This window comes from Oncorhynchus clarkii, chromosome 2 (assembly GCF_045791955.1).
Source record: "Oncorhynchus clarkii lewisi isolate Uvic-CL-2024 chromosome 2, UVic_Ocla_1.0, whole genome shotgun sequence".
NCBI classification, from domain to species: domain Eukaryota; kingdom Metazoa; phylum Chordata; class Actinopteri; order Salmoniformes; family Salmonidae; genus Oncorhynchus; species Oncorhynchus clarkii.
In genome coordinates, this window is record NC_092148.1 from 22140769 (window position 1) to 22155744 (window position 14976).

The 14976-nt window shown below is 45.0% G+C and overlaps 1 protein-coding gene across 9 annotated transcripts in view; it reads left to right on the forward strand.

Annotated features, from left to right (window-relative positions):
- Positions 1-14976, forward strand: part of LOC139424420 (growth factor receptor-bound protein 10-like) — an 89909-nt gene that overhangs the window by 48163 nt on the left and 26770 nt on the right. For all 9 annotated transcript variants that reach the window (XM_071176210.1, XM_071176217.1, XM_071176225.1 and 6 more), the window contains 2 exons: positions 5774-6032; positions 7347-7479. In XM_071176210.1, the coding sequence (XP_071032311.1) occupies positions 5774-6032; positions 7347-7479 (392 nt within the window). The remainder of the gene's footprint in view (positions 1-5773; positions 6033-7346; positions 7480-14976) is intronic.

The window sequence follows — 14976 nt, forward strand, 5'->3', positions numbered from 1 at the left end:
TCTCAAAGTTATTCCTTTGGGGCGGCAGGTAGCCTAGTGGTTAGAGCGTTGGGACAGTAACTGAAAGGTTGCCGGATCAAATCCCTGAGCTGACACTGTAAAAATCGGTCATTCTGCACCTGAACAAGGCAACCCACTGTTCCCCGGAAGGCTGTTATTGTAAATAAGAATTTGTTCCTAACTGACTTGCCTAGTTAAAGAAAGAAAAATGTATTCTTTGCCCCGGCTGGTGCTCAGGTTTTGGAACAGGCAATATCCAATCACGCATTCCTCAGACGAAAGACATGGTTTTAGTGGTGAGGAGGGTGGTTCTTTTGAGATTATGGTAGCTGATGTAAAGGAAATATGCTGATTTAAACTGATTAAGTCTTTCCCAAGAACAGACTTCTGCTCATTCTGATTGGGCTTTGATTTTTGCTTTGCTTTTTCTCCACCCCCCCTGTCCTCAGTGGGTGTGTACTGGCGCGCCGTATTGTCCCAGTATTGTCCTAGTCACTGTAGAACCACGCTGTACAGTTAAGACTGTATCTGTGTGAACCGTGAATGAATGGGTCCACTGATTCCTTTCACGTGTGCCATTTTTCCCTGTATTGTCTTCCTATCGTCCGGTTTCCTCGTCACATCCCAAGGACGCTGTGCCATTTCCCGACTACCACCCTCCCCAGCCATGCCAGCTCCTCTTTGTTTTCTACACATTTGAATGCTAATTGACAGTGGCTAGTTAGAGGGACCGGGCTACGTTGTCAACACATCACTTTTACTAATGTACTTTTTGATTTGCTATCCCGAACTGATAAGAGCAAGGCAAAAACTATCACACATATTATTTTCCTTTAGTTTAGTAGGTGTGTGTGTAGCACCAGTACATTGGGAAAGGGCGGGGGGGAATTTGGTTGAGACGCCGCCACTCATAATTAATTCAGATGGTAAGATTATAATGAATACATACATTCCTGAGTGGTTGTAAAGAAAAGCCATAAGGAATTTGGTCCATATAATGGTCTGCTAAGCATCGGAAAACATCCCAAACAGCTTTTATGGAGTTATCACCAGGGCTTGCCATCCTTTTCCCAAGTTAATAATAGACAGTGAAAAGGGAAGCTTTGGCTGTTGAAGCAGACGGGCTGGAATGCTGAGAGAGAGCAGGGGGAACCATTCTGTCGCGGTGGAGGGCTTTAATGCTAACCGCTACGCCCCGCCACCAGCCAGCCCTGGCTTGGCCCCTACAGTACTGACAACGTGTGTGTCCCAACTGGCACCCTATTGCCTAGGTAATGCACTCTATTGCCTAGGTAATGCACTCTATTGCCTAGGTAATGCACCCTATTGCCTAGGTAATGCACCCTATTGCCTAGGTAATGCACCCTATTGCCTATGTAGTGCTCTGCTTTTGATCAGAGCCCTATGGCCCCTGGTCAAAAGTAGTGTTCTATATAGGGAATACAAACAGGACAGGCCCTGAATAAGACAGACAGACCCCTATTCAGGTTATTGTCTGTGACTGTTGTTGTCATACTGAGAGACAGTGAGAGGCTGTCAGACTTACAGTTGGATGGACGCTCTTCTAGACTGACTGAGCATATGTGTAGTAGTAGGAGTATGGTGTGGGTTCAATTAGTATTTGTTAGCCTAGTAGCCTAGTGGTTAGAGCGTTGGACTAGTAACTGGAAGGTTGCAAGTTCAAACCCCCGAGCTGACAAGGTACAAATCTGTCGTTCTGCCCCTGAACAGGCAGTTAACCCACTGTTCTTAGGCCGTCATTGAAAATAAAAATTTGTTCTTAACTGACATGCCTAGTTAAATAAAGGTTAAAAAAATATATATATACTTTGAGTGTTTGATTAAGCCTTTCTGGATGGGCAGGGTTTGCACTTTTGGGACTATTGTCTTGGTTCCAGTGTGCTAGGCAACATCAGTCAAGCGCAGCAAAAATATATATATTTTTTGTAAGTTTAGATGATTTATTTTGACAATACAAAACATACTCATACAAACGACAGCACACCCCATCTCCAGAGCCCACATAACTCTCTGCCACATGGCCTCAGACTGCACCTTTCCATTGTGTAAACGATTGACGATTGGTTGATTTCCAGTTTTTAAGTATATGTTTTTTCAAGACGATCGACGAGAAAAGTATCGTCCAACCCATCAGGTATCTCCCTGCACCCTCATCGGCCAAGTCTTGAAATATACCGACAGACGGATTAAAGTTCACTGTAATACTTCTGACAGACAACTTTCTAACTCCACCCATAACTTTATGAATTTATAGCATTCCCAGAAGGCATGGATTATTGAGCAATAATTTGTTTTACACGTAAGACATGACTCTGCCATTGTGCTGTAGAATTTAGGAATGTTGTCTCTTGTATAATACATTCTATACTTTAGTTTATTCTGGATTAAGCTTACATATTTGTTAACTGTAATTTTGTTAGTTACGTTCCAACATTCCCTCCCATTTTATGCCAATATCTGTCATTTTTAAGTCTTGGTTTTAATAGTTTATATATTTTTTCTAAGAGGCTATTATATTCTAATGTATTATTCAGCCATATCAAAATAAGCTTGAAACCTGAACGAGATGTTCTCAGTCCAAAATGTAAATTCTGCCAATTGATTTAATCAGAGAGTGAGACGACTGCTCTTAATAAAGTATTCAGCGTTCTGATTGCGTGACAGCCATTTAAGGAAATTGAACAGCGCCCTCTCTCTCTCTCTTTCTCCTTGCCTCTGCATGAGACGGATCTCTAGACCAGTGAGACAATGTTGCATGGGGATGTCAGGTTAGTGTTAGCCACTGGCACTGGAGGGAGTTGTATAACTACTACTAGAATTCCTTTTCCTGCTAGATCTCACATGCAAGGCCAGATGTAATTGTGGTCACAACATCATTTAGACAGTCCAGTCTCTCTCTAGCCTAATTCAGGGACTACTTGAAATGTAAAAAAGCTGCATAATTTGAGACATGAGCCTGTGCCTTACAACAGACAGTAATGGACGTTATTATTAAATATTATAAACTGGGTGGTTCGAGCCCTGAATGCTGATTGGCTGACAGCTGTGGTATATCAGACCGCATACCACGGGAATGACAAAACATTTATTTTCACTACTCTAATCACATAGGTAACCAGTTTATAATAGCAATTAGGCACCTCAGCGGTTTGTGGTATATGGCCCATTACCACGGCTAAGGGCTGTATCCAGGCACTCATCCCTTAGGCATGGTATATTGGCCATATACCACACCCCCTCGTGCCTTATTGCCTAAGTGTCTAAACCTTCAAGTGCTCCCCTGACCCTGCATCTACCTTCTGATGGACCAGACTTTCTACTCCTGACATTGGCTCTATTCCAGACAGACTTGTATTAGCCTTGTGCCACACTAGGCTCTGCTGTTCCTGAACCCAAGCATCCCGTTCCATTCCTTCCCATCCCTGTCTATGCTTGTGTCCTCGTGCTTCATTCAGCCATCCTGTCACTGGCTGTGCTTGTCTTGTTAATAATAATATTACATGGGACTTCTACAGCACTTCTCAACGACCCAAAGTCTCTTAAAGGTCGCTTTGTTGTCCATATCCTTCATCCTCATCCCGTCACTTCCCATCCTATCCTTCAATCCCTGGCTCTGCTAGCCTTGTCCATGTGCTTCATCCTCATCCCGTCACTTCCCATCCCATCCTTCAATCCCTGGCTCTGCTAGCCTTGTTCATGTGCTTCATCCTCATCCCTTCCCATCCGATCCTTCAATCCCTGGTTCTGCTAGCCTTGTTGTCCATGTGCTTCATCCTCATCCCTTCCCATCCTATCCTTCAATCCCTGGCTCTGCTAGCCTTGTTGTCCATGTGCTTCTTCCCAATTCCATTCTTGTCTTTGCCTGTTGTCCCATCCTGTCTCTGTCTAATTTATGAGTGTCTAATTTATGGCAGTAATATTGTAGGGCCAGGCCTGCTGTCTGTTGCTTGTTTGACGGGCATAAATAAAGATGTTTATGTCCCTAAAACTTCTGCCAAGCCCCACTAGTGCAATTTTTCAATTTTCTAAACACAGTGTCAAAGACAAAACCCTGGCCCTGTTGCCATGTTGGGGTGTGTGTCTGTGTGTGTGTGTGTGTGTGTGTGTGAGTGTTTGCCTGTCACGGGTTCTAGCTAATAAATTGGTCCATAAACATATTGTTGACAACCTAGTATGGCTATTATCCAACCATGCCCCCAAATATCTTGATCGGATTGGATCTTCCTTTCTAGAGTTTCACTCCCACATGTAACGGCATGTAGACAACATGCCTGATTACTTAGGTATAAGTAACTTTATGTTATCTTGTTAGAAAACACATGAATACTATTCAGCTAACACAAAGCTATTTTAGACCGTACAGTACACTTCTGTAGCCTACATGTCTTTAACTCTCCAGGATCTTGTAGAGAAGGGGCTTACCTCACTGGCTATTTATACTGACAGATTAGGCACCTGTGATGTAGCTGGTTAGGGGACACCTTTTCAGGAAAGGTTCCTCAAAAGGCATAGGTTAGTCTGCCTGTCTGTCAAGTGCAGCTCTGTATGAGGGGGGGCGGGGGTAGGAACTGCATCACTGGGTCAGCATAGGTTGTTGGGAGATACTGGGGACTGTTCTCAATGGCACATTATTTGTTTGAATTTTAGGCTATAGTTACATGCTTTACATTTGAAAATGCGTACAATGGTTCATTTTGAAGGAATTCTAAGATTTGGATCGAAAATTCATACTATTTAGGCTTGCAAATCAATCGATAACATGGTGCGACATTTAGAAAATGTGGTGTGCCCTGTTGCACTTGCTATAGATTTCACCATTCAAAGTGATTGATTTAAACCACAACATAGAATAAATGAATGAAGAATTGCGTTGGTCTTTCTACTTACCTCGGCCCAGCCAGGTAACAATAGCATACAGTGCAGAACATTCTAATTGCCAAAGTGGACATCCAAAGCCCTGAATTGCACGGTAGAGTTTGAGCAGCATCTAGTGGTGAAATAGGTAACTGCAGTATAGCAATGGTGAATAAAGGGGGAAACTTGAGAATATGTCAGTAGTTTTCTATTACTGGCTGTTCATTGTCTCAGAGATAATGATTATTAGGAGATGACATTCCCTGCAGACACTCCCCCACAGTAATGAAACTAACGTCCCAAATGGCACCCTATTCCTTACCTTGTGAACTATATAGGGAATAGGGTGCCATTTGGGACATAACTCTGAACTGTCAAAACTTCCATCCACTATTGACTCACTGGGAGTGACCTCTGTGCCTCTTAACCAATGGCCTGGTTTGATCTCTTACCCTGAGGACAGTAGTGATTATGCTGAAGGATGGGAGTATTGAGACTACAGGTCTCGGCTTGTTTTCTAGTCTTCCCCAGAGATACAGAGAGCCTTGATAACATGAACATGTAGTTAACTTAGGGAGTGTTTCAACAGGTGAATTAGGTTGGTGATGATGATGATTAAGCTACGTCATGTTAGGGTTTTTGTGTGTGTGCAGGGACACTGCCTGATTGGTTGGTGATGACGGGTGTGCATGGAGTATTGAGAGAAGTAGATTCTTACACCTGTAACCGACATGCAGGAATAAAGCACGTGAACAGTAGAGGTCAACCTGGTGCCCTAGAGATTTTTGGGATGTGCGTATGGTATAACACACACACACACACAATTTTGTGTTTCTCTGAATATCACTCACACAGACTCTCTCTCTCTCCTGTCTCTCTCTCCCTCCTCCCCCTACAGAAGATGATGTGGACCTGGAGGCGCTGGTGAATGACATGAACTCCTCGTTCGAGAGCCTGTACTCCACATGCAGCAGCGTGCAGTCTGAGTCGGTTCCCCTCCTGCAGCACAACGGCCAGGTGCATGTGCACCGCGACCACCACCGCAGCGCCCCCATGCCCCCCCACAGCCACACCTCCAACAGCGAGCTGCAGCACAGCACCACCTCCCCCAAACAGAGACGTCGACGCTCCCAGCCCATGCACATCCTCGCCGTCAGGTATGTCTACTTTGTTGGCACGCGCACATTCTCTCACACACACACACACACACACACACACACACACACACACACACACACACACACACACACACACATCACTTACTGGACACAGTTGTTTGTCTGGCATGCTGTTAGTGAGCACACACACACACCTGATAGATACAAGTCCTCTACATCTAAACAAGGGACCATACCATGTTCTCAGCATGCTCTGTTAGGACAGGTATATGTGCTTATGTGTTGATCGTTTTGCCTATTAGCAATCTCTTCGTGACCCATCCCACCCATCACTTTCCCCTGTCCTAACATAGCTTAGCAGAGGGGGAGACCAAGTTATAATTCTCTTTAATTCTAGAAACAGAGTGTCAACTACTCCCATAAGCTGAGAGGAACTTTGATTCACCTCTGGTCTTAATGCAATCTAAACCAGTCTGTCAGAGTTGTAGCATCCATTATTTTGGATCCCTAGAGAAAGTTTGGCACCGGCTGGTAATGAGCTGTATCGTTGGTACATTCTGTCAGATTGAAATGATACGGTTCAGTTTATTATTCAGTCCTGACCTCCGAATAGCACCCTGCTCCTGCCTCACATGGAACTGCATCAAACACTTCTCCTTTTCAACTCCCCTCCCCACCTGGGTTTGGAGAAAGTGTAGAGAGATGCTAATGATGGCTATCTGCCTGGCTGCTGCAGTTCACTTCAGATGCTAGTCATCTGATAAAGCCAAGCCAACCTCTAGTCTCTTTCTGATTGACAGTCAGGGGCTACATCCCAAATGGCATCCTATTCCCTACATAGTGTACTACTTTTGACCAGAGCCCGAACCCTGTTGAAAAGTAATGCACTATAAATGGAATAATAGGGTGCCATTGGAGACGCAGCCCTAGTCGGTTTCTCATTGACAGGCAGACAGTGAATGAACAGGCTGTTGCTCTTGCAGCAGGTCATGAAATGGGCACTTTGCTCTTGAAACTGCATGAAATAATGGTTTGATGAATATTGAATGTAATTAGTAGCTCCTCAAACGCTGGCAGTGTTCCTGTGGTGTGGCAGAAAGAATCAGCTCACAGTGCAGTGATCAGAGAGAAATGGGCATGAGGCCCCGGCTCGGCAGCAGTCTCACTCACTGTGAAACCATGGATTATTCATTATTCATATTCAGCCACAAAGCATTGGGTTTATATCAGGGGAGACTGTCCTCATGTTCTCATGATCTCCATTCATCTGCTTCATAACAGCTTTTTCAGTCTGTCTGTGTGTGTCTGTCCCCCACTTTGTTAATGTCCATCCCTGAATGTTGTGATTCTCAGGAGACTGCAAGAAGAGGAGCAGCAGCTCCGGACCTCCTCTCTGCCAGCCATCCCCAACCCCTTTCCCGAGCTCTCCGGCTCTCCTGTCCTCAGCCCTGGGTCCTTACCTCCGTGTCAGCCCTCAGGCACATACGTAAGTCAGAGACCCTTCTCTTCACTCCTTAATATGGTAGCTTAGCTAACCATGAAGATTGTTCTTGAAAATGGCCACTAAAGTATGGTATCGTGCATCTTACAGTACCACAGCAGTTTGGTTTATTTCTCCCATGGTCATTATCTCTAATCAGAATCAGTGTTTCCCCTATATTCATTTAGCAGTGACGGGTTGCCTCTGCTGAATTGTTTCCGCCACTCCAAAATACAGTACCAGTCAAAAGTTTGGACACACCTACTCATTCAAGGGTTTTCCTTTAGTTTTACCATTTTTACTATATTGTAGAATAATAGTGAAGACATCAAAATTATGAAATAACACATATGGAATCATGTAGTAACCATTTGGTTAAATCAATCTAAATATATTTTAGATTCTTCAAAGTAGCCACCCCCTTTGCCTTGATGACACCTTTGCACACTCTTGGCATTCTCTCAACCAGCTTCATGAGGTAGTCACCTGGAATGCATTTAAATGAACAGGTGTGCCTTGTTAATTTGTGGGATTTCTTTCCTTCTTAATGTGTTTTAGCCGATCAGTTGAGTTGTGACAAGGTATGGGTGGAATACAGAAGGTAGCCCTATTTGGTGAAACACCAAGTCCATATTATGGCAAGAACAGCTATTTATCCATTATTTTACCAGGTAAGTTGACTGAGAACAAGTTCTCATTTACAGCAACGACCTGGGGAATAGTTACAAGGGAAAGGAGGGGGATGAATGAGCCAATTGTAAACTGGGGATGATTAGATGACCGCGATGGTTTGGGAATTTAGCCAGATTGGGAATTTAGCCAGGACACCGGGGTTAACACCCCTACTCTTATGATCAGTGCCATGGGATCTTTAATGACCTCAAGAGAGTCAGGACAACCGTTTAAGGTCCCACCCGAAAGACGGCACCCTACACAGGACTGTGTCCCCAATCACTGCCCTGGGGCATTGGGATATATATATTTTTTTAGACCAGAGGAAAGAGTGTCTCTTACTGGCCCTCCAACACCACTTCCAGCAACATCGGGTCTCGCATCCAGGGACTGACCAGGACCAACCCTGCTTAGCTTCAGAAGCAAGCCAGCAGTGGTATGCAGGGTGGTATGCTGCTATAATAAAAATAAGTAAAGTGAAACAACAGTCATCATTACTTTAAGACATGAAGGTCAGTCAATCTGGAAAATGTCAATAACTTTGCAGTCGTAAAAACCATCAAGCGCTGTATTGAAACTGGCTCTCATGAGGACCGCCACAGGAAAGGAAGACCCAGAGTTACCTCTGCTGCAGAAGATAAGTGCATTAGAGTTAACTGCACCTTAGATTGCAGCCCAGATAAATGCTTCACAGAGTTCAAGTCACAGACACATCTCAACATCAACTGTTCAGCGGAGACTGTGTGAATCAGGCCTTAATGGTTGAATTGCTGCAAAGAACCCACTACTAAAGGACACCATTAAGAAGAAGAGACTTGCTTGGGCCAAGAAACACGAGCAATGGACATTAGACCGGTGAAAATATATCCTTTGGTCTGATTATTCCAAATTTGAGATTTTTTGGTTCTAACTGCTGTGTCTTTGTGAGACGCAGAGTAGGTGAAAGAAAGATGATGCATGTGTGGTTCCCACCGTGAAGCATGGAGGAGGTGGTGTGATGGTGTTTTTTGTTGTTGTTCCTGGTGACACTGTCTGATTTATTTAGAATTCAAGGCACACTTAACCAGTATGGCTACCACATAATTCTGCAGCGATATGCCATCCCATCTGGTTTGCGCTTAGTGGGACTATCATTTGTTTTTCAACAGGACAATGACCCAAAACACACCCCCAGGGTGTGTAAGGGCTGTTTGACCAAGAAGGAGAGTGATGGAGTGCTGCATTAGTTGAGCTGGTCTCCACAATCACCCAACCTCAACCAAATTGAGATGGTTTAGGATGAGATTGACCGCAGAGTGAAAGAAACGCAGCCAACAAGTGCTCAGCATATGTGGGTACTCCTTCAAGACTATTGGAAAAGCATTCCTCATGAAGCTGATTGAGAGACTGCCAAGAGTGTGCAAAGCTGTCATCAAGGCAAAAGGTGACTACTTTGAAGAATCTAAAATCTATTTTGATTTAACATTTTTTGGGGGTTACTACATGATTCCATATGTGTTATTTCATAGTGTTGATGTCTTCACTATTATTCTACAATGTAGAAAATAGTAAAAAATAAAGAAAAACCCTTGAATGAGTAAGTGTGTCCAAACTTTGGACTGGTACTGTATATGTTTTTTTGTTTTATTAAAAATACATTTTCGGGATGGTAAAACGTTTTTAGTGTAAACTTTAAACGACTAATACCAGATTTAAAGTATGTAGAAAAGGTAACGGAGCTATATGTTTTTAAATAAGAACATATTTGAGAACTAATATCACCAAAATAAAAACTAGACAGGGAGAATCTAAAATTCAAAAAATGGCATGGCCCATTGATTTTTTTTATAATGTTTGAGTCATTCAGATAACATAAGAACACGGCATAAGACATGGCAAAAGTTGTAGGAAACTAGCTTTTGAACTTCAACATTTTGCCTCTGCGGCCAAGAGGACAGCCTTTAAAAAGTTTGGTTGGAGACCATACCATTGGCCACGCCCACTACCCCACCTTAGTTGAAAGAAATGGGAAGGCTGCAGTGAACTCTTTCTTGGAAGAGAGTCACTCTTAGTCATTACTATAACGGAGCCGAGATTACTGTGAAAGTGATGTATATTTCGAATAAATATGTCCCTGGCTAATCCTGACTCAACTTTTATGGCTCTGGGGTTCAGAGCCTGTATTAGCAGACCCTGGGTTCAAATTGTATTATTGTATTTCTTTCAAATACTTTTAGCTGCTTGATAGAGCTTGCCTGGCTCAATGGAACCCTTGGAAAGTGCAAGACCGCCAATCTGGCACTTCAGGCAGGCTCAATGAAAGTATTTGACAGAAGACAAATACTATTTGAACCCAGGTCTGGTCTGTAAGAACTGGCAGCATGAGCTGTAGTCTGTAGATGCAGGGAGCTGGAGATGGAAAATAACCATACATTTATTTGGTACTATGTACCTTTGGCTAGAACATGCAGCGTTGGTAAAGCAGTTCTAAAGCATGTTTCTCTGGCTTGTGATTGGCCCACGATACTGAGATAAAGACATATGTTGCCTAAAAACCTTTGCATAGTGTGTGTGTGTTTGTGTGTGTATGTGTGTGTACGTGCATTTGTGCATTTGTGTGTGTGTGTACATGTGAGGTTGGGGGTCGTAGAGATGGGCCATGCTCCACAGCTGGCTCTGCTTTGCTCTCCCAGCATGCAGTGCCTGTCCTTTAGAATCGTCTCTGTCTGTTCGTCCGTCTTTCTGCCTGCCTGCATGCCGACCCTGGAGGCCTGGCTGGCTGGCGGAGTAGGGCTGGTGAGAAGTTAGCTGTTTACAGAATTTTCCGACCTCTGGGCGCTTTCTGACAGGCTCTCATTTCTCTTCCCCAGCCCCCGCGCATTGGAGGCACGCGAACGCTGCGCTGAAGGCAGGCCTGTCAGGGATCACTGCGCAGTCTGTTATACGATGCCCATATGATTTTAATTTGCCTCCCCTCCAAAGTCTCGGTCAATGACCTAGCTCTCTCTCTCTCTCTGTGTCTCACCCCAGCCGTGCTCTTAAAATGGTAGTGTTAACAAATAACAGACTTGTTTCGTTATGGATGTTCACTGGCTGGTTTTGACAACCCTGGTGGCGTAGGGTCTTTCATGATCTGTAAACTGGGCTGGAGATGAGTTTTTTTAAATGGTTTTTAAAATTATTATTTTATCCCCTTTTTCTCCCAAATTTTGTGGTATCCAATTGGTAGTAGTTAGTTACTGTCTTGAGAGGCGAAGTTCGAGAGCCATGCGTCCCCCGAAACACAACCCAGCCTAGCCGCACTGCTTCTTGACACAACGCACATCCAAACCAGAAGCCAGCCGCACCAATGTGTCGGAGGAAACACCGTACACCTAGCAACCTGCTCAGCGTGCACTGCGCCCGGCCCTCCACAGGAGACGCTAGTGCGCGATGAGACATGGATATCCCTGCCAGCCAAACCCTCCCTAACTCTGACGACGCTGGGCCAATTGTGTGCCACCCCATGGGCCTTCCGGTCCCGGCCGGCTGCGACAGAGCCTCGAACCCAGAATCTCTAGTGGCACAGCTAGCACTGTGATGCAGTGCTTTAGACCACTGCACCACCCGGGAGGCCCGTAGATGGAGGGTTTTGACCAACCAGTAGTCACTATACTAACTGGTCCTGATGCTGCCAGCCTGACTGACCTGGACACCCTGTCCCTAGTGTTGTGTCTTCAACTGATGCTGATCTGATGTGGATTGTCCATGGGTTGGCACTGCTTGGACAGGAGCTGCAGATCTGAATGTACTGTCAAGTTGGATGCGACCCACCTAACTGACTCTCACAGCACAGAGTCCAAGGGCCTCCATCACCATGCAGTCAGACTCTGGGTTCCAGCCCATACCACACACCATCAGGGACAAGTCTAAGCACGCCAGTGACACCGCATGTGACGCAACTGTGCTGCAGCTCTATTACTGGGTTAATAAACTGCACTGTCATGCCTGGTGCCTAGTCCTCCTTAGCTTAGCCTCCTTTCTGTTTCTATTAGACTGTTAAGTTGACACACCGGTGACACAGGTTCACCTCCTGCTCCCATCCCCTCCCTCCGCCTCTTCCCTTGTGTGCAGCGCTTTATCCTTTTAAATCTTTCTGTGAACTCAGCAGCTGGCACGCACGCTGAAAGGAGAAGAGGAGTAGGAGTGTGTGGAGAGAGAGACGAGCAATATGGTTAATAGCCTCTGAGCTCATTACTGTGGCGATGCATATTTACGCATGGTGAGGTAAGAGGCTTGGAATAGTAGCCACTCAGTCAGTTAGTGAGTGACATTGGTGGCATAGAGGGCAAACTTAACATTGGTGGCATAGTGGGAGAACTTGACATTGGTGGCATAGTGGGAGAACTTGACATTGGTGGCATAGTGGGAGAACTTGACATTGGTGGCATAGTGGGTGAACTTGACACTGCGAAAGGAGTCTCCACTTAATGTCATCCACATTGTTTGGATTCACATGAACATTAATGGCTGTGTATGGACTGTAATAATTGGCTAATTAGAACAGAATGAATATAATGTGCAAAATTGTACATGTTGTAAATTCCATGGCAGAGCATATGAGGCCACTCATCAATGTCACAGTAAACTCACTACATGTTAGTAGGGATGTGCAGCATTCTATCTCCTCCACAGCTGCGCATCATACTTGGCTGCTGGGGATTCAGGAATGCCTGAGTTTGGGTCAGAGTTCACCTTTTTCCACTGTAAATAAAATGTTGGTATTTTGCTGATGCTGGCTCGTCTGAGTGTTTAGGTTAATTACGTTGGAACACAAGTTCAGGTTAATGTGTTCTGCAGCGCTGAGTTGGAGATCAAAGTGACCAGTGCCAGAAATGTGCTGCCTTGCTTCTAGACTAGAGGGAGTCTGTTTTAACAGGCTCTTAAACCACACCAAGAGTGAAGCAGCACATCCCAGATCCCACAGCGGGCTGACTTAGTGTACATGCCAAATGGCACCCTATTTCCCTATAGTGCACTACTATTGGTCACGGCCATAGGGCAAATAAAGTTGTGCACTGTGTAGGGAATAGAGTCCCATTTGGAACTTAGGCAAAGTATCATGTAATCACGGCCCATAATTGTTCAGAGCCCCGTGTATGGAAGCAATGCATGCTTATTGTTTCTCCTTCCCAAAGAATGTTCCCAAATGGAACATGGAAGGATTACATGGGACCAGTCAGTACTAGGCATTCTGTGCTGCTGCTGGGAGAGAACATTCCTCCTGCAACTGCTTGTAGGACTTTCAGCTGGCTCGGCTCTGACTAGATCTTTCTCAACCCCCCCAATGAGAATTGTTTGGGTTCAATTTAATTCATTGAGGCACGTTGCAGGCAGAGGTACTGGAGAGAAGAGGCTGCTGTACTGTAGCCCAGGATCTAATCTCATACGTGGGTGAAGTAAGCATGCGGTTCACTTGCAGGTCTTAAATTGGTGCCTGCGTACGTGTGTGTACGTGCGTGTCCGCATAGACAACGTGTCTGTGTGTATATCTATGTGTTGCACGCTGACTGGCAGCACTCTTGAGATACAAATTGCAACTGTGTTGTTAACAAATGCTTGTTGGAGGCGTGCCAGGGAGCTTGTGGTTTATTCTGGAACATCTCATGTGTCAGGCCATATTTAACCCTCCACTTACCCAGCAAGACAAGCCTAGACCTGCTGCTTGGATTACTTGGCCAGTGCACAAATATCTGTGACTGTTTTATTGACAGCCCTGCCTTGCCCTGCTTTGTGTGTTAAGTTCTGGGGAACTGAGAGACGCTGTGCTATGCTATATTAGGCTAGGCAAAGGGTATTTAAATCTTACCCGAGGTCCGGACGACTGCTTCACTATGCCACGCCTACTGATGTTAATTTCTTCTCCGCAATGCGTCCCTGAGTACCTCCGCGGCCTTCTCTGATTGGTCCAGAAACCTATCGATTGGGCCTGAGCCAGAACACGGTTGGAAAATTCGTAATTGGCTTTGATACTCTGATTGGTTAGAGATGATCCAATCGATGATGACTTACTCTTTTTGCAACGCCCCTCGTCACCACAAACAATTACAATGAAATTAGGTAGGTAGTGAACGACAGGGCAGCGGAAGAATTTAGTGTGAGTCGTCAGGCTAGACTACTGCTGGCTATCTGTTCTACGTACCTGATAATGAATTGCACCAACATGGTGTCCCAGGTTTAAATCGGTCCCTGATTAGAGGGGAACAATGATATGCTTTGAGGTCCAGATATGAATTGCAGGGGGTTAGGCTATGCTAGACCATGCTAGTATAAGCTATGCTAAACGCTAACTGCTATGATGTAGGCTTAGCTGGACAAACTGGCTGGCTGTGGTCCCCCATTAGGAGAAGGACATTAAGGTCCCTCAACCTGTACACTGAGACTGCCAGGTCACAGGTCAAACTAAGTAACAAACCTGTCCCTCTGTGTTTTATGTCTCTTATTTTGAGACTGCTAGATGATACCCTGGTTAGCTTTGTCATGTTATCTTAACTGAGATAGACACGGTGAGTTCTCTTAGCAGGTAAAGTTAGAAGCCAGAACAATTCCCTCACTTAGTACAGACCTGTTCATTACTATAGCACAGGGATAATCAACTAGATTCAGCTGTGGGTTGATTTCTTTCTAATCACTAAGCTAAGGACCCTGGGACTGAACACCTCCCTCTGCAACTGGATCCTGGACTTCTTGACGGGTCGCCTGCAGGTGGTGAGGGTAGGCAACACATCCGCAACACTGACCCTGAACACGTGGCCCTTCAGGGGTGTGTGCTTAGTCTCCTCCTGTACTCCCTGTTGCACAACTCACAACATT